This window comes from Microchirus variegatus, assembly GCF_963457635.1.
Source record: "Microchirus variegatus genome assembly, chromosome: 1".
In the NCBI taxonomy this organism is placed as follows: domain Eukaryota; kingdom Metazoa; phylum Chordata; class Actinopteri; order Pleuronectiformes; family Soleidae; genus Microchirus; species Microchirus variegatus.
Window position 1 is genome coordinate 21303426 of NC_139802.1, and position 23089 is coordinate 21326514.

Below are 23089 nucleotides of genomic sequence, written 5' to 3' on the forward strand. Positions count from 1 at the left end.
AAGACACATTGTGTGCATAGTGCAAGCTTTTACAGTTCCTATTGTCCTTTTTAATGTCCAGGTTCTCATCACCATGATTGTACTGAAACCTCTATATTTTATGATCTATTCAAACGTTCGACCTGGAGGCGAGTTCATGATCAGTGCTGGCTGATCATGAACTTGTAAATGAGAATATTCAGGTGTCTGTGGATGCTCCAATTGTGTATTGAATCGTATTACTCCAGTGTTAGTTATTGGATGTACATGGAGTATCTCTATAGACTTGGATGTTTTCTGTGTACTTGTATCATGCAGAGTTTCAGCTCCATGCTCCTGGGACTGCAGCGGTTCTTTGCAGCTGCAGCTCGGTGTTGATGTGAAACCCTCTCTTCAGGAGTGCTAATGCTGACAGAGCCGTTTGACAGCCTCATCCCTGCTGCCCGGACACAATAATGGACGGATGGATCGTGGATGGTAAGGGTGAGAGAAGATGTTGTTGTGGTGGCGGGTGAGGCTTTTCTTGTCCCGATTCCATGGAGGCTTCCCTGCCGTGCTGGATGAAAGCTCCCCGACCAGCCGTCATCGCAGTAACTAATTTGCTGAGATTTTCTGCTCGACTGGAGGCACGAGAAAGAGGCCCCCACACACACACACACACCTTCTCCCCATCCTCTGCCTCAACACTCTCAATCTCTCCCTCTCAAAAAACTTTCAAACCTTTTGCTGTGCAGATATTTCATATTTCACCAAAGTGACAGATCAATAACTCGCACAAAGTAGTGCAACCTCTCGCTTCTCCTCCCCCTGTGCCACAGTCATGTCACTGTGACAATATTCCCTAATCACCACTGTGGCACCCCCACAGGGTTCAAACGGGTCATTGGCGAGAAGACTTAATCCTCCTCCTGAACTCTCACCCGCAACGGCCATTTTAATGGGGTCAAACACTGGAAGTGGTTTACATCACATCCTGACCGCAGCCTCAACGTCTGATATGTTGATGAGCCGATATGTCACTCAGTGTCAGTATCGGTCTGATACCAAAACTGATACCTGGGCTTTTTGCGTATATCGGCGGATATCTGATGCCGATCCTATACCGCTGTTTAAGGACACATATTATGCAAAATCTACTTTTTAATCATTTTCATTTTATAAAACGTATATTTTGGACTCTGGAGGCCATATCAGTCAGAAATGTATGAAAAAAGATGACTCGGTCATGTTTGTGTGGACAGCCTCAGAGTACAGGAGATAAAACACATGATCTTGACTTCCACACTCATTGCTACGTCATAATGAGACATTCCTGGAATTGTTGTCTTGCGGAGCTCCGTTTTGTCCCTAAAAAACGCGAGAGTGCAGGCGAGGGCAATAGTATCTGGAAGAGCGGAAGTCTGCAAAGTGTTCTATTCTTGGCTGCATAGTGCAGCACAGAGTTCTACACAAACTTCCAGCCTCAGAGGATTTACATTTTATATATGACGGCAATGTGCCGGCTAGAGTCTGCAAATGATGGCTTATCCAAATGCTAAAGCCCAATTTATACTCCTGCGTAAAGTGCTCTGCGTAGGCTACGCAGAGTCCTCTGCGTCAACACAGAACCTGTCGAAGAGCCTCTGCGTCGTCTCCGGGTGCACGGAATATTTTCTTTGTAAAATGGCCGATTACAACAAGCACCAAAAGTTGTAAAAGACTGATATTGGTCGATACTCAACATTGTGATATTGGGATTGATATGAAGCCGACAGGAGGACACAGGAGGACAAGAGCTCTTTACACCACCCTCAAGGAATCCTGCAGTTATGGGTCGATGACATTGACTGAGAGCGACAATGGCTCGTCATCAGTTTATGTGCTGTGTGAAAGGTGCCTCTCATGGGAGGCAACACACTTTTAGAAGACGTCAGGACATGTAAAACAGGTAAAAAGCCAGGAATAGAAAAGAGGAAGGGTCGAAGACAGAAATGGCGCATTTCCACCAGCTTGCCTCGTCTCGCCTGAGTGTGGTTAAGTTGTGTTTCCACTAGCATAGTACCTGGTATATATATATGTATACATATATATACATATATATTCATAAATATGTTCCTTGATGCTAAACATCTTCACTCTCCTTACCAAAATGAAAATCTGTAGAGCTGAAAGTGTGGACTTTTGAAATCCAGGGCAAACTAACAAAAGGACACAGAGGTGAAGTCCACAGTCTAACATGCAGGGGACAACTCCCCTGGTCACCACCGCCATATTTAGAGATGTGACTCTTGGCACATCTCAGAAACAGCCGCCCCGTGGGGGGAGGGTCAACAGGGGTCAATCCGGTCTGCAGAATCACAACACAATTACAGCACTCCTTCTTAAAGAGATGTCCAAAGAGGCTGAAGCTCAGGGACATGGACAGTATTCCTGATGTCCCACTGTTAGCTTTTAGCACCACGTCCCCGTTGCTAAAATCTCACGGTTGTTCCTGCTATGCTGCAAAAAGGGTTCCTGTGTCACAGTATAAGCGCGCTATTAGCCACCAGTGTCTATCGCGCTCTCACACACTCTGAGGACATGACGGCCCGCGGATGCGATGGCTCGTCAATTATTCAGAAGCACGGTAGAGTCAAACATTCCCATTTAAAGATCTAACACTTGTTTGACCAGCGAAATGTCCGACAGTCATGTCGAGACAGAGCAGAGACAGACGGCAGGGTGAGGGACAAGGAGGACCACGGAGGAGACATCAGCATCAGTGTGAGTGTTTAAAAATACACAACAGAAGATGTTGTTCTTTTGAGTTACTTTTGATTTTTCCAATCTGTTTGTATCCATTCAACAAAAACCCTAATAATATAACCCTTAAAAAATACATTGATATCACTATTATTTATATTGTTATTGGAATACCCTGGGTTTTGCTGTTAGTTCACAGCAAGAAGGTCCAAGTCCTGGTTCTCTGAAAACTAATTCAGGGGACATTTAAAACTCAAGTTCTGAGATACTGTTCGACTCTTTACTTGTAATTGTTATTTTATGGCGCTTGGATGACACACAAATGATGGCTATACGATCATGACTAGACTTAAATTTTAAGTTTTGTTCATGTAGGCTAACATACAATTTGATGACGTGTTGGCTTAATATGGGATTACCCACTAGCCACCGCTCCGGTTAGCATGTAGGCTACCTACCTTTATAAACTAGAAGCAGCTACCTCATTTACTTTCAATAACTGGCGCACATAAAGGTTGTGTGTTTTAGGGAGTTATCGTTTGTATTTATTCCTATCTGAATCATAATGTTATCATGTCTAGCTAACGTTAGCTAACTAGCTAGCACATTCATGTTGACAATTATTAAGTTTGTTACCAAAAATAAATAATAATAATAATATTAATAAAGGAAATATGAATGAGACAGATCAGATCACACGTTAAAGCTCCGACCACTGCATGCCTCTGCCTGAGGCATGCAGTGGTCGGTCTGTTGCCCTCGTTCATATGACTAATTAGACCAGCTTCACACTGTGCAGTTCCGTTTGATGCTGATCCCTGGCGCTAATTGCTGCATCAGTCTCAGGCCACGGCCAGGTTAAGTTCAAATGCAGGGCCAACATCTCCAACCGACCCCCATTCACCACATAATCTCCGCCCTTCACTCCTCCCTCTCTCAGCCTTTGACTCCATTTATGCCAAACAATAATACTTTGTGTAATATAGACATTTTAATCAAATTAGAGTAAAGTAAAGAGCTGAAAATATATTAAAAGTGTAAAATAATTGTTCCTTTATAGTCGTAATAAGTTTGAATTGAGTGTTGCCTGAATAAAGACATTTGTGAGCATATGTGACCTCTATTAAAAGTCCAGTGTTTAAGAATTAGTGACATCTGATGGTGACACTGAGACACTGCTGCAGACAGCTCTAACCTTCTCACTTCAGTTATAAGTTATATGTTGTACACCTGTCTATTTATGTTAGACTTCATGTAGATCAGTAGAAATATTGGTCTAACACCATTAAACCAATGTTAAAATACAGTGGTGCAAATAAAGACTTTTCACAGGAGGCAGATTTCTTCCCTGTAATAAGATCATTTGCTCTCTCATCATCCTCTTCCTCACACTTACAAAAAAATCATTATTTTCTTATCTTGTCAATGTCTTGACTATTTTTTCTATTCATTTTGCAACTCTTTTGATGAATAAAAGTGTGATTTTTAATGGAAAACACTCAAAAAATGTACAGGTGACCCGGTAGTGTTGTAGAACAGTATTTAACTCAGTACCACCAGAGGAAGCTCGCGTACCACTCGCGTGTACCCACTTCAGTTTGAGAAAACATGAATCTAGGTGATTTGGAGCTGTGGCAGCACAGGAACAGCAGCAGCTGTGTTAGTCGTTTAGCGAAAAGCTTGATTTACTCTGTCTTCTGTTCAAGAAGACACCGATTGTGATTAAGACATGATCCAGAACCTATGTTCGTGTTTTCAGCCACGTTCCAACTCTCTATGAACCTGCCTCATTTTTACTGGTGTAAGTTGAGTCCATGAAATGCACAACTAATTTTTAAAAAGAAGTCTTAGTTTAATGTTGTCAAAAACAAGACAAACAAGCAGCAGGTATAGGTCTAGAAGCAAAAAGGAAACCTCATGAGAAACAACAACAACTGTGGCACACTCTGCGGAGAGGACAAGGACAAACTGTCAGAGAACGCAAAGGAAGGGCAGGTGTATATATAGGAAGGAGGCAATTTGACACAGGTGTAAGTTGTTGGTGCAGGTGCAGGTAGTCAAAGAGGCAGGAAACACAGGAGATACATCACAACTTCAAAGATTGAAGAGACTTGAAGAGTGGGAAAATTTTCATCGTTCCAGCAGCAATACAGTAAAGATAAGAATAATACATAGTAACCATGCATTACCAAAAAAGTACAATAAACTTTTTTAAATATTTCACAAGAATTTAATAGTGTACATTATAGACAATTTCCAGAATATATACAGTATGGACTAGAGAGATTGAGCATGGGATATTATACACTACCGTTAAAAAGTTTATTTTTGAAGGAAAAGCACTTTTTTTCAACAAATATGACATTAAATGAATCATAAATACACTCTATACATTGTTAATGTGGTAAACGACTATTCTAGCTGCAAACGTCTGGTTTTTAATGGAATATGTACATAGGTGTATAGAGGCCCATTTCCAGTGTTCTAATGGTACATTGTGTTTGTTAATGGTGTTAGAAGACTATTGGATGATTAGAAAACCCTTGAAAACCCTTGTGCAATGATGTTAGCACAGCTGAAAACTGTTTTGCTGGTTCTTTGACAAAAGGGCAAAATTATTATTTAGAATAAAAATCATTATTTCTAATCTTGTCAATGTCTTGACTATATTTTCTATTAATTTTGCAACTCTTTTGATGAATAAAAGTGTGACTTTTAATGGAAAACACCAAGAAATTGTATAGGTGACCCCAAAGTTATGTTTATATTAGGGCTGTCAAAATGAACACGTTAACGCAAGATGATTAATTTGTGGAATTAACGCGTACATTTTTTTAACGCATTAACGCACTTTCTCACTTTCATTGCGCTACGGGTAGACGGGTGCAGTTTATGAACAGGCAACTGCTTGGGGCCCCGAGTCAATAGGGGGGCACCCGACACTCGGACCTTAATGCATCAGTGAGCAGCCACATCCCCGTCCCCCTTAAACAACAATGGTTGATTTGCAATGACATCTCGGTCGGAAACCTCCCTAAAGGGGCCCCACGTCACCTCACATTAGCCTGTGTGAAGTTATCGTTCTGCAAGTTGTAAATGAAGCTGAAGGAAAATGAAGAGGAGTTATCAATCAGGAAGTTAGAAGAGGAAGAAAAAAGAGAGGATGAAGAAAAAAGAAAGAAAGACACAGTTGTAAGTGGCTCTACTGGCGCAGATAATGATATAATCATAACATTAACAGTCACTGTCTAACGAACGGGGACACAGACAGCAGCTAACATTAGCGTCAGAATGCTAGCTGACGCTAACTCTAACGCTAAAGTAGAAGTAGTGCTGATGAGAAATTTCCTGCTGTGGGTTTAGTACCCCAAGAAAACTATTTAACTTCTATACTTTATATTTTGTTTATAATGTGAGTTACTAACAGTGCAATGTGTATTTTTTTCAAAGTTATTTACAGTATTTTATTTTTTATATTTATTTATATTGTCTTATAATGTGGGTTCTTTACAATTTAATGTTTTTTTTTTTTTTTACTAAGTTTGTATAGGTTTTTACAAGTTATTTACAGTATTTTATTGTTCTTTACATTTATATTTTCACATACTTTATTTATCTCTCTCTTTATTTATCTCTAGAATTTTTCTGTCATATTTACGAATGGTAATTAATCTTGATTAATCGTGATTAATCCACAGCTACCCTGTGATTAATCTGATTTAAAAATTGTAATCTTTTGACAACCCTAGTTTATATTGCACCTGTGCAAAATAATTATATATATATAACACTATATTGCACATGGGATGAGGAGCCTGGTTATGTGTTAAAGTGATATAAACATCATTTTTTTCAGCATCTCCCTCCATAAACAGGGACAGCAGGCGGCCGTGGCCCCATCAGCCCTGCAGGTGAACGCTGGCATGTATAATATGCACCAAGTACCTGTGATAATGGGGATTTACATTGACAAAACAAACTCATGCACATATATTAAATGTAGGCAAATAGTCGGCAGCTGCCGGCTGCTCTGTAATCTGGTAAAAAATCAGCACAGAGGTGAAAGGGTCGGGTCACGACAACAGCCATTTCATTACTGTGGCTCAAAAGTCCCAGGATGCAATTCAATCACGGGGCGATTATTTTTCCCTCAAATTCCACTCTGTGGGGAATTGGCTGTCGTTTGCCACTGACCTTTTTCACGCCGCGGCCATTTATCTGCAGGGATAATTGTCTGAATGGTTTCGTGGTCATATCCCTGAGTGCTGTGGCTCGTTTGTGCTCGGCGCGTGGCGACCCGTCACCTATCCTGTTATCCTGTATCCTCACAATACCACCGACACACTCCGGTGTGACGCACGGAGCGTCACCAGCATGCACTGCAAAAACATCTCCACGCTGACTTCACAGCTCGGCTCATGTGATCTTATCATATCAGAGAAGAAAAAATATTTTGTGCTCCGTCACTTGTTCTTTGCGCTCCCTCACTTGTTCTTTGCGCTCCCTTACTTGTTCTTTGCGCTCCCTTACTTGTTCTTTGCGCTCCCTCACTTGTTCTTTGCACTCCCTCATTTGTTCTTTGTGCTCCCTCACTTGTTCTTTGCGCTCCCTCACTTGTTCTTTGCACTCCCTCATTTGTTCTTTGTGCTCCCTCACTTGTTCTTTGCGCTCCCTCACTTGTTCTTTGTGCTCCCTCACTTGTTCTTTGCACTCCCTCATTTGTTCTTTGTGCTCCCTCACTTGTTCTTTGTCCTCCATCACTTATTCTTTGCACTCCCTCACTTGTTCTTTGCACTCCCTCATTTGTTCATTGTGCTCCCTCACTTGTTCTTTGTCCTCCATCACTTATTCTTTGCGCTCCCTCACTTGTTCTTTGTCCTCCATCACTTATTCTTTGCACTCCCTCACTTGTTCTTTGCACTCCCTCATTTGTTCTTTGTGCTCCCTCACTTGTTCTTTGTCCTCCATCACTTATTCTTTGCGCTCCCTCACTTGTTCTTTGCACTCCCTCATTTGTTCATTGCGCTCCCTCACTTGTTCTTTGTCCTCCATCACTTATTCTTTGCGCTCCCTCACTTGTTCTTTGCGCTCCCTCACTTGTTCTTTGCGCTCCCTCCTTTGTTCTTTGCGCTCTGTCACTTGTTCTTTGTGCTCCCTCACTTGTTCTTTGCACTCCCTGATTTGTTCTTTGTGCTCCCTGGTTTGTTCTTTGCTCTCCCTCACTTGTTCTTTGCGCCATGGTTATTTGTTTGCGGGCAGGCCTTCAGAAGCTGCCTGCTGATTGTCTACCCGGAAAACTTAGGAAACAAGTTCCATACGGGAGGGAGGGAGCACAAAGTACAAATCAGGGAGCGCGTCTTTAAGAGGTTATGTTTTCATTGACATGGGTTTATTTGTAAGTTTGTCCTTCAGTTAGCAACTTCCTGTACAGTTTTTGACGGATCAATCTGATTGGATGGATCCCACGACTCTTTTAATATGCAAAACTGTCAAGTCATATTTATTTATAAAGCACATTTAAAAACAACCTCAGTTGAACCAAAGTGCTGCACAGTTATTAAAATACAATATAATCACACACAATATAATAATAAACAAAAACAATAAATACATTAGACACTCTTCCAAGAAAAAAAGACTAAATGACATCTTGACATTTTCACAGACCAGGGTGAATTTTTGTCATGTTCATGTAAGATGGTAACATCTCCTCTGTTCCCTATGTTTCCTTTAATCACAACCTGTCTAGGCAGATGCTGCACATCGTTGGGTCTGGTTCTGTCTCCACTAAATTGTTGGGTTTCTCTTTTCTCTATAATATTGTAAAGGCGTTTGCCTTATTTTCAGGTGCTGGTATGTAAAACAGTGTTTGCGACACAGAGTTTAAGCCTCGGCAGAGGTCTGTTCTTTCTGAGTGCTCTTGGTTTTTTTTTCTGTGACTCATCCTGTGTTCAGAAGTGAAAGGCACCATCACTGACCCCATCAGTTTTTTTCTTTTTTTCGGTGTGTGTGTGTGTGTGTGTGTGTGTGTGTGTGTGTGTGTGTGTGTGTGTGTGTGTTTAAAGCCCCACAGAGTGTGAATAATATTCAGTAAGGAGTCAACGCGTAAGTGGGAAAGCTTTTAGCACATTATCCGCCCGGCAATTGCGAGGTAATCGGGTTTGCCTGCACAGGTCTCTTATTAAATATCTGCAGCAGCAGATCTGCATTCAGGAGTCGCCTAATGGGTTTAGTTGCTCCCGAGGATCTGTGGCTCGGTGTCTGTGTGAGGCCTTGGCTCTGAGGGGGGGGTGACATTGAGGAGAGGAGGTGATCCTATACACACACACACACACAAAAAAACACATACTGACACCTTCGGGATATTTGGTCTCATATATCAGCAAGTTTTTAATAGAGTGCAACATTTGTATGTAATACTCCTGCACATGACGGTGTAGGACTGACACATTAATCAGGTTAAGTCCACTCCACTTTGAAAGTGGGTCCAGATGCTATTTTTAACTAAATACTTGACACTTAAGTCAGTGGAATCTGTTTTTCCTGATATTTTAACACTGCAAATGTAACAAGGCAATCAGAGATGGCAGACCTCTGCCCCAAAGTGTCCTTTATGCAGTGTTGGGGGTAACGAGTTACAAAGTAATGGATTACAGTAACGATATTACTTTTTTGGGTAACGAACTTAATGCCTGTGTGTAAGGTTCTGATCCGTATAAGTGATGTGTGTGTGTGTGTGTGCTTGCCTGGGCACTGTTGTTGATTTGAGTGACGTAGCTGCTGGTGCGAAGGTGGGAAATGGAGATGGATATGGAGACGCCGGAGAACAGGCTTTTAGCCAGCAGGGCGTCCAGGCGTCCTGTACTGAAAATAATAAGAAATTAGGCAACCTAATTTTAGGCAGGACGTCCTAAAAGTAACTGAAACAATGTTGTGATGACGCATGCAAAAACTGCGGCCACTACGCGCCTGTCTATACCCGCTTAGGGTCTGGCCAAGATCAGTTTGGAACACCAATAAAACGCTTCCAACAAGATGTGAGTACACTGTGGAACAGAAACTATTAAATGCTGGAAAGTCTCTTTGCGCAAAAGCGAAACTTGGCTGCAAACAGCGCATGTTATGAACTCCCTGCAACAGAACTCTCTTCTCTCTCTCTTTGAGCAGTTAACTAAAGAGATCAGCTCATCTGATGCATCTGTTATTCCCTTAATTACAGCACTAAAGGTCTTCTACACAAAGATTGAGACCACGGAGTGAAAACAATGAAAAGTGCGCTCTTGAGACTCATCACGTTTTACTAAGATCTACTCGGATCCCCTGTATTTCATCGCGACCGTACTCGATCCTCGTCATTAAGATCATTATGTATGTGTCATATATGGATGTGTGGATAAAACTGCGCATAGAGAAATTATCCATTATGCGTTGGATCATATGATTTTACATGTATACAGTAAACAATAAACACTATGTGGGCAGGCTAAGTGATGTTTGTCCATGTATCTACAGGGTAAATTAAGAAACGGGAAAGTAAAGTAATAAGTAGTGGAGTTACTTTTCAAATCCAGTAACTATTAAAGTAATCTCATTAAAATTTACAGCAGTAACGAGTAACTAATTACTTTTTTGAGTAACTACCCCAACACTGCCTATATGTTTGTCCTCAGGCAGTTGAGGGTTCTCCAGCTGTGACATGTTCAACATAGTGGTGGAGCCTTGATGGTTCTGCTGGCGGATCCCCCTTGGTGGCTTCCCCCAAGTAACTGAAATCAGAAACCCTGATTTAATGGGTTAGGGTTAGCTAACAGTTAACAGCATTGGTGTCATGGTGATGTCCAATGCCACCTACTGCCTGGAAGCAGAAAACCAGCCTTGCCAAGATCAGGGCTATCGACTCTGGAGTCCTCAGAATCAGGAGGTCGAAAGCCTCAGGTCTTGCAAGAGGAAACTGTTGTTAGAGGAAGTGAGAAAGAGGGAAACGATGGAAATGATTGCCATACAGGGAGAGGAGAGCGTCAGTACTCCAAAACTGTAGGGGGAGCTCTGTTGAGAAGAGGTAACCAACATTTCGGCTTTCAGAGCAGTTGCAAGGTTCCATGACCTTGATCCTTGGTTTGGCTCTGATTCTGCCATCGCGTACTTTTCCATTCGAAACAGTGACGTATACATATAAGGACGATCTGTCTTTGCTCGATAAAGCCTTCCATTTGGTTGTTGTAAACCCGAAAGCTTCATATCAGTCATATCCAGGAAGAGAAAACATTCTCCCTCTCTCTCTCTCGTGCTACGATGTCTAGACCGGATTTAGCAGCTATCTTGTTAAAAGAAAAGGAAATGTACGTTTAAAAAAAGAAAGTGAGTGAGTGAGGACAGGCTCTTTCCAGGATGAGGACAGTCCATAATCTGTTATTATTCATCATTGATCAAATGTTTTAATCTTCTTTTTTTTGTTGTGGAATATTAATATTAAGTACAACAGAAGTGTTACTTTAATTAGTACTGTATAATTTAATACAGTACTACTACTGTTCATTCTATTACTGCAGTGCCAATACTAAGCTCCTGCAGTATTATTGCTGATATTCTACATTTACAACAGAGCTTATGACTTCCACGAGTACTGTCACTGGAGTACAACGCAGTACTATATTATTGCAGTGCTAATACTGTAGTTTCTGCACTATTGTTACTAAGATTCAAATGCTGCCATTACAGCAGAACTATTGCTTTTTGTATTGCTTCTGTTACAGGAGTACAATCTCGTGCCAATACTCTTACTGCAGTATTATTACTGATATTATTGATTAATGATTATTACTGATACTGAATAATCAACCCTTTATTAAGGAAAGGGGTTTTAAAGGGTTCTCTGGATCAAAATGGTTCTTCCTGGGACCATTAGTGTTACCAAGAACCCTTGAAAAACTAATGGTTCCAGGTAGAACCTCAGCCCTTGTAGAAGAACACGTTTGGAACACTTATTTCTAAGAGTGTGCTATATATACTATTAAATAGTATTAAAGTATTAGTATAGTAGTAGTATATTAAAGTGCCAACTATGAGAAATACAAATCTCTCCCTCTCTGGACCTTTGTTAAGTTCTGTAATTGGCTGCTCTGTATCAGAGCCTCTGTGGGAGCGTGACGTGGAAGCGGACGCAGTGATTGGAGGCCACAGTGGAATTATAAGGGGAGGGTGAGGTTGAAGAGTGGAGCTTCTCAAAGAGCAGCCGGCAGATCTGTCTCTGTATCTGTCACTGCAGGACACACAAGTTCTCCGGACTCTGTCCTCCTCATCCTCATCCTCCTCAGACATTCATTCATTCATTCATTCACCATGAATCCAGCAGGACAACAGTGACACGCGTCTCCACAGCTGGTGAGCGTCTCACCGGTGCAGCTGAGCGGTAACAGTTTGTTGTTATTATTGCGCTCTTTAAAACAAAGCAAAAAATAAACCCTGGAAGACAAGAAAACAGGCGGAGCTAAAGGTTTCTGGAGGATTTCACCTTAAAGTTAAACAAAAAGGGGGAAAAAAGTATTATTTAAAGAGAAATCATATTTTTTTGGTGCGAGTCTTTTGCCGCGGACATGGAGTACACGTCATCCCCGAAACCGCAGCTGTCATCCCGGGCAAACGCTTTCTCCATAGCGGCCCTGATGTCCAGTGGGAAGCCGAGTAAAGACAAAGAGACGGAGGAGAGCACCATCAAGCCTCTCGGTAAGAATGAAAAGTTAGTTTTTACGTTTTTACGTTACACAAGTTTCATTTTGGGTTTTGATTTGCGCACGAGAATAATCTCCTTCTTTTCCGCAAAGAAGGACAGAGAGTCTCGAGAGTGATGTGTGACATCATCAGACTGTTTTGATGTCAGTGAAGGAAGACAAAGTCAAATAAAAAGTATATTAGTATCAACGTAATCTGAATTATTGCACCCTGTCGTGTGTAATTGTGTGTAAATTCTACAAATGTTTTTGTCTTATTTTAAAATACGAACATTGTTGGTAAATTATTCTGTTTTTTGTTGTTTTTTTTGTCTCAGTCAGTTTGATTCAGATTCATCAGGTTTTTTTTCACATCGTGTCAATTTATCTCCGTTTGGCTTCATTTGAAGGACGTTGGGTCATTAATTTTCTTCAGCTTCTGGTTAAGAACAAGAAACATAAAATATGTGATGTCATTTTTTAAAAAGACGAAGAAAATTATATTAAAATTAAAAAATAATAATAATAATACAAATTATATTTAGTAGGAAATACTGTAGATTTAACCTGAAAGTCTCAATCTTAATCTTCACTGGAAAAAATAAAGTGATTTCGTTTGGTAACAACCAATTCTACTATACAGCATTGGAAACTCTGTTTATTATTATTATTATTATTATTATTATTATTTAAAAATAAATAAAATAGCTGCAATTATCAATCTTAATGTTCAAAAAAAGATTTAAATGATTTGATTAATTCAAAGTGAACTGAATAAACTGACTTCATATAACATGCTAACATTAGTTTGAATTAACTTTAATTAACTATTAATTTGAGGGTTTTATTTATTTTTTCCAATTATTTCCTTTATTATTTCCCAGGGTTGACTGCAAATAGAAATATAATCTAAGACTTTAAATAGTAGTTTTCTCCACAGTGCTGAGTCAAGAGAGAAACTGCACTTTACATCTATTTAGGTTTTATACACGTGCAAGTTTACGGTTTACACCGTACACTTACATTCCTGTGATTTGTTTTTTATTCCCATTTTAATTGTATTAATATTGTGTGTGTTTTAATTGTGTATTGTTGTGTTTATATAATGACTATAATGAATAAAGTTCGTGTCGTAAGTGGTTAAAACATAATTGTATCTTCACTAAATAAAGGGACATGCTGTAAATATATATTTCTTTATTTTTGTTGTCACGCCTGACATGTTGTTCTCCTCGCGTGTCAAACACCCACAGAGCAGTTCGTGGAGAAGTCCTCGTGCAGCCAACAGTCTCTGGCTGAGCTGTCCTCCCTGGACGGACACGGGGACTTCAGCGGGAGCGCGCCCGCCGTGTGCACGGAGCCGCTCATCCCCACCACTCCCGGCATCCCCAGCGAGGAGATGGCGAAGATAGCGTGCAGCCTCGAGACCAAAGAGCTGTGGGACAAATTCCACGATCTCGGCACCGAGATGATCATCACCAAGTCTGGAAGGTAATTTTTTATTTTATTTTTTTTTGATGATGTATGATTATAATGATTTTATTTTATGATGTTATTTTTTTTTATTATTTGGTTTAATTGTATTTATTTTATTCCATTTATTTTATTGTATGATATTTCATATTGTTTCATTTATTTATTTATCTTTTATCCATGTGCCTCACACAAGATGTCTTAACAACTGTTTTATATACGATATATTATTATTATTATTATTATTATTATAATATAGTATTATTATTATTATTACTCATAATAATAATAATAATAATAATAATACTGTTTCTGAATATTTATAATAAAGATTGAATCAGAATCTGCAAAAACACCTGAGCGACTGCTGCACGAAAATATACATAGATGGGATTGAACCGGAATATCTCAGATATCCCGGTTTAATTTAGCCCGGACTCTGTTGTACGAAAGCAGGATGAGATGAAACAGGTTCAGTTGCCATGAAGATGTACTGTCTGCAGGCTCAGAGCCACATTAGGATTAATCCTGACTCTGAGTGGTTCACTTCACACAACTGCGCCGTGATCTCGTGATCAGATCTCATGCTGCGGCGCGTGGTGGCCCTGACAGTATCTTCGGTGTCATCTCATGACGTCATTGTTTGGCGAGACACTTTCGTTGCCATGTGAGACATTAAAATAAAATGACATTTAAAGATTTTCATAGCTTAAAAAAAATATTATCATTATCAATTATTATTTTGCAGTGCACAAAAAAGTTAACAAGTCAAATTCAAAATTATTTATTTGTTTATTAGTTTGCACTTTCATTCGTTTGAAAGAGGGGAAATGTCAGCTGGACCATATTTTAATTATCTATCCTCCGTTAAGAATAAATAAATATGTAAATTATGTAAATAATAAATAAATACATCAATACTTCTTTTTTTTAATTGTCTTGCCTAAAATAATAAAGACATATGGACATCGATTTACCTGTGAACGAACTGTGTTAAATAGAATGTGATGTGTTTCAGCACAATATCTACATAATCATATAATAATAATAATAATAATCATAATAATAATAATAATGAATGCTTATCTCTTCCCTGACTCAGGAGAATGTTCCCCACCATCCGTGTCTCTTTCTCTGGCGTGGACCAGGACTCAAAGTACATCGTGTTGATGGACATCGTCCCCGTGGACAATAAGCGGTACAGGTACGCGTATCACCGCTCCTCGTGGCTCGTGGCCGGCAAGGCTGACCCTCCTCTTCCCGCCAGGTACAGCGGCCTCTCTCTCTCTCTCTCTCTCTCACACACACACACACACACACACACACACACACACACACACACACACACACACACACACACACACACACACACACACACACACACAGTTTGGAACTTAAATGATGTTTATTTATTTTTTTAAGATTAGACTTATTGGACTTCATTTCCACGTTCTTTATTCTATGTTTGCTCTGTTTTTATTCTCTTCTGCCTGCACAAGTGTGTGCAACGTACTGTACTAATGTTCTTAAATTATTTTTTTATTTTTGTAACTTTGTAAACCACATTTTCAATTGAATTTTGCTGTACATTGAACAAAAGCATTGAGTCCTGCTCCTGTGTGTGTGTGTGTGTGTGTGTGTGTGTGTGTGTGTGTGTGTGTGTGTGTGTGTGTGTGTGTGTGTGTGTGTGTGTGTGTGTGTGTGTGTGTGCTATAATTGATTCTTGACCTGTGACGTCACACCGGCAGGTTGTACGTTCACCCGGACTCACCGTTCACGGGAGAGCAGCTGATGAAGCAGATGGTTTCCTTCGAGAAAGTCAAACTGACCAACAACGAACTGGACCAGCATGGACACGTGAGCGCACGTTTCTTTATTCATTCTTTTTTTTTTATCTCGAGACATAAAACAAAAACACATAAATAAATAAATAAAAACACAATCAAAAACAAAACTAACAACAAAAAAGAACATATATAAATTAAAAAAAATATGCTGAGTGTCAAAGCAAAGTTTATCTGCTGACCTTTTGGATTAGTGGAAGTTAAATAACTAAATTAAATTGGATTCTGGCCAGAAATCATCTATAATATGATTTATATTATTCAAATATTTTTATATTATTCAAATATTTTTGATGATTTTTGATGATATTTTTGAAATGCATTACTTTAATAATAAAAGTAACATAATTATTCTGAATTTTGCTCTATCGTTCCAGGAGCTATTGATCATAATTTTGATTTAGGGGAAAAAAAAATCTAAATTGAATTATATCAATACAAGTTAAATTAGCACTGTAAATTAAATGAAAGTTACTGATTAAGTAAGTAATGTATTTGATATATTTTTTTAAATAAAAGTTAAATAACCACCCAAAATTTTATTTTGTATTATTGCTTCAGATGCTCTAGGTCTGAATAAATATTTTAATAAATATTAAAACAAATCATGTTGTGTTTGGTACGAAAACAACTGACGTATTGTATAATGTTGTTATAATTATTTCATCCGACTGGAGCAAATTACTCGTTTAATCCCTCTTTCACTGAGTGGCACGACGAGTTCAAACAGGCACAAAACACAACCACCACAGTACAATCACACATTCAAGGGTGTGTGTGTGTGTGTGTGTGTGTGTGTGTGTGTTCCTCCCATTTTAGTCTAAAAATATCTCTTAGGATTAACACTCATGAAACAAAAAAAAGAAAAGTCTTAACAAAAAAATAATTACTGGTTTTCCCTTATTGTATTTTAAATGTTATTTCTGTTTAAAAAGAAAATTCAAAACATCCATATTACTGCAGAATTATATAGTTATTTCTTTCTTTTATTTTTTTCTTTTATTTTAATTATAACACATTTCAGTTAGTGTTAAGGGACTGTCTGTCAGTATTTCCTATCCTAATTTAAAATGAATTGCATTCATTTGAGACACATTTGAAAATCACTGCAATTGCAGCGAGCTATAATTTCAAAATGCTAAAGAAGGAACTTTTAAAACATCTGAATTATAAAATGTATAAAACTACACTCTCTATAGATGTATCAACTTTTCATATGTGACCCATATGTGAAAAATGACAGCCTAATTATCTATAGTATAGATAATTAGGCTGTCATTTTAAAGGGTTTGTTATAATAGGATTTAGCAAACATTAGACAGCACGAGAAAATCCAAAATACATTTTTTTAAACAATTAAAAAAAAGAAAAAAGAAATGAACTGAATTTCAAAAGCAAATACGTTTGGATTAATAAAAGCTTAACCTTTAAGAGTTCCTTAAAATTTATTAATTTGTTCTCAGCATTAGAAAACGCCACCTTCCCAAAAACTGCTGTAAAAACATCATATATATATATATATATATACACTTTAATTGAGCCTGAAATATGCATATCAAATATTAATAAAATGTTTTCAAATGTTAACCCTTTAAAGGCCACCATGCTTAAACAACTCCACTGTTTTTTATTGAAAAAACTATATTAATTAAATTAAAAAAAATAATAATACAAATAAATTCCATGAAATACATTTCAAGGAGAATTTGAAAACAATTAATATTAGGACCTGGGATGAGTCAATAAATGGCAGAAACATTGATTTTGATGCATTGTTATTTTTTTGCAGTGTCAGATCTATTTATTTATTCATTAATTTAAAAAATATATATACTAATTTGTATGTATAATAATAATTATAAGCAAATTCTCCTTGAAATATATTTTATGGAAATTATTGTAGTTTTGTGGGTTTTTTGATTAAAGAAACAGTGGAGTTGTCAAACATACTGACCTTTAAAGATTTAAAAAAATATATATATATTATTGATATTTGATATGTATATTTCAGACTGAAGTACCTTTCAAAGACTGACTCATTTAAAGTGGAATAAAATATGAATATATAATGTTTTTACAGCAGTTTTTGAGAAAGCATTTACTGACGCTATCGGAACAAATTAGTAAGTTTTTTTAAGGAACTCTTAAGGGTTAATAACTAACCATACTTTACATTCTTGTTATTAATTCAATAGCTCCAAGTCAGAATTTTGATGCAAAAATATAAGAATATTATGATAAGAATGTAGTAGGAGTAATAAAAGCGCTCTAAATTTACATTTTAATTACAGAAATTTTTCTTTGTGTGAATTTTGACAGAACATTTGTTTTTGGTTGTTTCCTCGTCTCGCTGACCTTTGCTGACCTTCGTCTTTTGACTTTGTCTCCCCTGCAGATCATCCTCAACTCCATGCACAAGTACCAGCCACGTGTCCACATCATCAAGAAGAAAGACCACACGGCCTCGCTGCTCAACCTCAAGTCTGAGGAGTTTCGCACCTTCGTCTTCGTCGAGACCGTCTTCACCGCCGTCACGGCCTATCAGAACCAGCTGGTGAGTGACTGACAGCTGCTGGATGTGAGACTTTATGAAAGAGACAGTTTTTCAACATGAGTTGTGTTTAATATTAAAGCAGGAATAACATGTATATTATTATTATTCATATTTTTAACACATTTCTTTTTAAAATGTCTTTCCAGAGCCGCAGTGAAATGACTCAAATCTTACCCCAAAACAACCAATTATCTTTTTTTATTAGAAAAAAGAAGAGGAAAATGATGGATTAAAGGAATATTTCTACGATTTTCAAAGGCAAACTCTGCCTTACCTTTATTTAAATAAAAATACAGATTTTTATGGATTTAAAGATGTAAACACTTGGTGTTTTAAAGCTGAAATGTTACATATTACATCTTTAATATCAGTGATTAATGAAGCAACAATCAAACACATTTACTTTTAAAGAGCTCAAAACTCTTCAACTCAAACCTTGATCTGTTTTATGAGGAGCTCGTGTGATCTTCCTCTTTCCTCAAGTGTATTTTAAAGCCCAAAATGAGCAATAACGAACAAATGAAATGGTAATAATTGAATAATCATTGTGAGTAAAGTGTTAAAACTGTTCTTTTCACAGATAACTAAACTGAAGATCGACAGTAACCCGTTTGCCAAAGGTTTCCGGGACTCGTCTCGACTCACAGACATGGAGAGGTACAGGGGATTCTGTTGTTTACCTTTGTTTACCAACAACAACTCTCCCTTCTTCCTTTTATCTACATCTCCTTGTCCCGTTTCTCTCTCTCGCTCTTTTAATTTTTCCTCATTCTCCCTCCTTGTTCTGTCTTCTTCCGGTCATTTCCTGTTGCTTCTTTCTCATCTTCCCCCTTTTCCTTCTTCCTTTCTAATCTCCTCTCCTTTTCTTTTGTTTTGATCTTCTCTTATCCTTCTTTTACGACTTCCTGTCTTCTCCTTGTCATTCTCTCTCTCTCTCTCTCTCTCTCTCTCTCTCTCCCTCTCTCTCTCTCGACATGCTCTTCCTTCCCTTGTCCTTTCATTCTTCCTGTCTTGTGTCATTTCCCCGCTTCTTATTCCCCCTCTGCTTGTTTTTTTTGCAATTTTATTAATGGATTTTGTGCATGAATAAGAAAGAAAAAGAGGAGAGGAGTTTAATTCACACACACACATTCTTGTACTTGCTGCATACTGAGGACCGGGTTAAAGTGCTGGCAAAGTGAGGACCAGCATTTCCACTTTATAAATCAACACAACTACAAATATCTACTTCAAGAATGACATCTATAAGAAACTCCTGGAAGCAGTACCATGAAATGTCTGCAGGTGGAGCCCCAGAGCATAAAGTGTGTGAAACACCAGGGCTGGAAAACGGGTTTTTGTACCAAATTGAGGACCTCTGTTAAAAACAGAGTACAGCATGTTTACAACCTAAGGAAATTATTTAAATGAAAACAAAGTGAGGACCGGCCAAAATGTCCTCACTTTGTAAAAATGACCTCACTTTGTTGGTTAAAAACCCTCACTGGTCCTCAGTATGCTGCAAGTACACACACAGATACAAAGGATTTTGAAGAACCTGCCAAAACACACGCTTCTCCTAATTCCTGATTCCAACACATTCAGCTGAGTCAGTTTGACAAAATCAAACCATCTGCTCCTTTCACTCAATCAGACATCACAAACACAGACTGGTGACCACCCCCCCCCCCCCCAACACACACACATCCTCCCTCCTCCCCCCGTTTCTTCTTCTTCTGTCTCTCTTTTTGAAGGCTGTGAATTAGACCTGATCAATTGATCTTCTGGGAGCTGCAGAAATCACATTAGTCTGGAGTCGGCCACTGCACTAAAACACACTGTAATTCAATTGGCCGCAGTGACTGATTGAAACCAGCTTGCTCCGCCCCCCCCAAGCTCCCTCCAACTCGGCTGTGCATTGTGGGAGTTTGCTGTCGCCCGCAGGGGCCCCGACACTGATAAAAACACACACATTTGTACTCCTCTGCTGACAGATATTGCACTTTCCTAACCTAATTGCAGGGGGGGGGGGCTGTCACACACACACACACACACACACACACACACACACACACACACACACACACACACACACACACACACACACACACACACACACACACACAGACATGCTCTATCCCACTTCCAACAACAATTTGTGTCACTGTGTTTGAGAAGTGCTGTCTGACCAGACTCAAATGAGCTAATGCACTTTGTGGGAGGAACACACACACACACGCACCCCCCCCCCCACACACACACACGGTTTCCATGACTTCAGAGGACATTGCATTGACTTACATTCATTTCCTGGAGACTTACTCTAACCATAACCATAATTACTACTGGCCTAATCCTAACCCTAACGTCAACCTAACCTTAAAAAAAATATGCAGGTGCCCCCATGTGGTCGTTCCAAGTAAATTCAAAAAGGATGTGATTGGAATATATATATATATTCGTCCTGTCACTCCCAAGTATGACAAGAAAGACATTAAAAATGTCATATTATAATCTGGGATTGGGGCTAAAGGTCCAGCCAAATGAAACTTAACTTAAATAAAACATGACTGATTATTTTTTTAGGAGGTTCCTATATTTTAAATGTTTGAAAATTTAAAAAGTTATCTATACCAATCAATGAATATATTAAATTGTAATCCTTCCATTGGCTTCTCGACGCATTATGCTCATTTAGACACAATAGAACAATTCAATCCTAGTCTGGCTCTTCGCATGAGAATTTAATAATAATTCATATTATAATAAAGATGTATATATATATATATATATATTTATTGATAGAGAAGGGTGAGGTCAAGGACATTCACCTGCAATGTTCCAATTCCGACTTCCTACTTTATACATACTAGAATGCGGCCTGATGTCATTGTCATCATTTTGAGTGTGGTGTTACATTTGTGACCTTGGAAACGAAGGAGATTTATTTTGGGGCTCTCTCTTCGGCTTTTGCTGCAGGGAAAGTGTTGAGAATCTGATCCACAAGCACTCGTACGCCCGCTCACCGATCCGAACGTACACCGGCGACGAGGAGAACCTGGGCGAGGACGGACACCCCACACACACCAGGGGTGAGCAGCTGTCACGGGAACACACACACACACACACACACACACACACACACACACACACACACACGATTTATGCGACACAAACATTCCCATCAATTTAAGACATTTTGAATCATTTTATCAGTGCACTAAATGCATTTATCTTTCATAAATAGAAAACGTTTCCACTTTCCTCAGAAGTAGAAGTTTAACTTTATTGCTGTTATTTGTAAAATAACAGGCAGTTGATCTCATATAATGTTAAAAAAACATTGTTTGAATAATCTTTATATGGGGCTTCACTCATCCTCTATATAGGGTTAGGAAAAACAACTTATATACACTACCGTTCAAAAGTTTGGGGTCACTCAGAAATGTCCTTATTTTTTTAAGAAAAAGCACTTTTTTTCCAATAATATAACCATAATATATATATATATATATATATATATATACATAAAATCAGAAATTCACTCTAATAATACACTCCTCTTTACCATTCCTGTCTTTTTACCTGTTTACATGTCCTGATGTCTTCTAAAAGTCACATTTATATAGCTGTTGTTCCAAAAAATAACTTTTGGCTAGCTGTGTTCAGTTAACATTAGCTCTTATAACATTAACATTATCCCCAGTATTAATTCTAGATACTATACGGAACAACATTAAAAACACTGACAACATTTATTAAACCCTATTTACTTCATTAGTCCAGCTACGATGTGCAGGGAAAATCGACGTCGCGTATTCTACCCGCAATGCTGTCAGTGACTGGTGGAGCGCTAATTTACCCTACCATTGGGGTCACTTAGAAATGTCCTTCTTTTTGAAGGAAAAGCACTTTTTTCCAATGACTATAACATTAAATGAATCATAAATACACTTTATACATTGTTAATGTGGTAAACGACTATTCTAGCTGCAAATGTCTGGTTTTTAATGGAATATGTACATAAGTGTATAGAGGCCCATTTCTAGTGTTCTAATGGTACATTGTGTTTGCTAATGGTGTTAGAAGGCTATTGGATGATTAGAAAACCTTTGAAAACCCTTTGCGCAATGATGTTAGCACAGCTGAAAACAGTTTTTTTAGGTGACCCCAAACTTTTGAACAGTAGTGTAAATCTCAAGCATACAGATTCCTCTGCACTCCGACATCACATATAGGGTTATAGAATTTTCCCGAAATGTAACAATCTGTCACTTCTGCCCTGTTTTTCTGGCAGGCTCAGCGTTCAGTGCCTCAGAAAACCTCTCTCTGAGCTCCTGGGTTACCACCACGTCTGGCTTCTCGGGCTTCCAGCACCCACAGTCCCTGTCAGCGATGGGCACCAGTGCCTCCCTGCCACACCCCATGCAAGGCTCCCTGCCCCCCTACAGCCGGCTGGGCATGCCGCTCACACCCACAGCTCTGGCAGGAACCATGCAAGCCAGCGGGCCGTCGTTCCCCTCCTTCCACATGCCCCGCTACCACCATTACTTCCAGCAGGGGCCCTACGCCGCCATCCAGGGACTGCGCCACTCCTCCACGGTCATGACGCCCTTCGTGTGACTCCGCACTTAACCTTTCACCAGAGTTACAAGTTTCTTTTCCACACCGGCTCCTCACTCCTCATCCAGTTTGTGCGTTTGCTCTGGTCTTTGTAAATAGTTCACCTCAGTGGGTGAGGTCACGGACATGATGAAGAGGAAACTGCTTCCTTTTGAGCAAATTCAGGAAATGGACTGAAAGACCCCAGGACCTGGTCCAGGGTTTGTACA

At 38.9% G+C, this 23089-nt stretch overlaps 1 protein-coding gene across 2 annotated transcripts; it reads left to right on the forward strand.

Annotated features, from left to right (window-relative positions):
- Nucleotides 1-12293: 12293 nt before the first annotated feature.
- On the forward strand, nt 12294-22880 carry tbx20 (T-box transcription factor 20; the record flags this gene model as incomplete). Of its 2 annotated transcripts, none has more annotated exons than XM_083887231.1 (8): nt 12294-12423; nt 13661-13898; nt 14983-15147; nt 15629-15737; nt 18120-18278; nt 18859-18962; nt 21237-21349; nt 22555-22880. In XM_083887231.1, the coding sequence occupies 8 exons, from the start codon at nt 12294-12296 to the stop codon at nt 22878-22880; spliced, it is 1344 nt and encodes a 447-aa protein (XP_083743357.1). The 2 variants fall into 2 exon arrangements, with proteins under 2 accessions (XP_083743357.1, XP_083743358.1); XM_083887232.1 differs by having other exon boundaries at nt 18859-18935.
- Between the last annotated feature and the right edge of the window lie 209 nt (nt 22881-23089).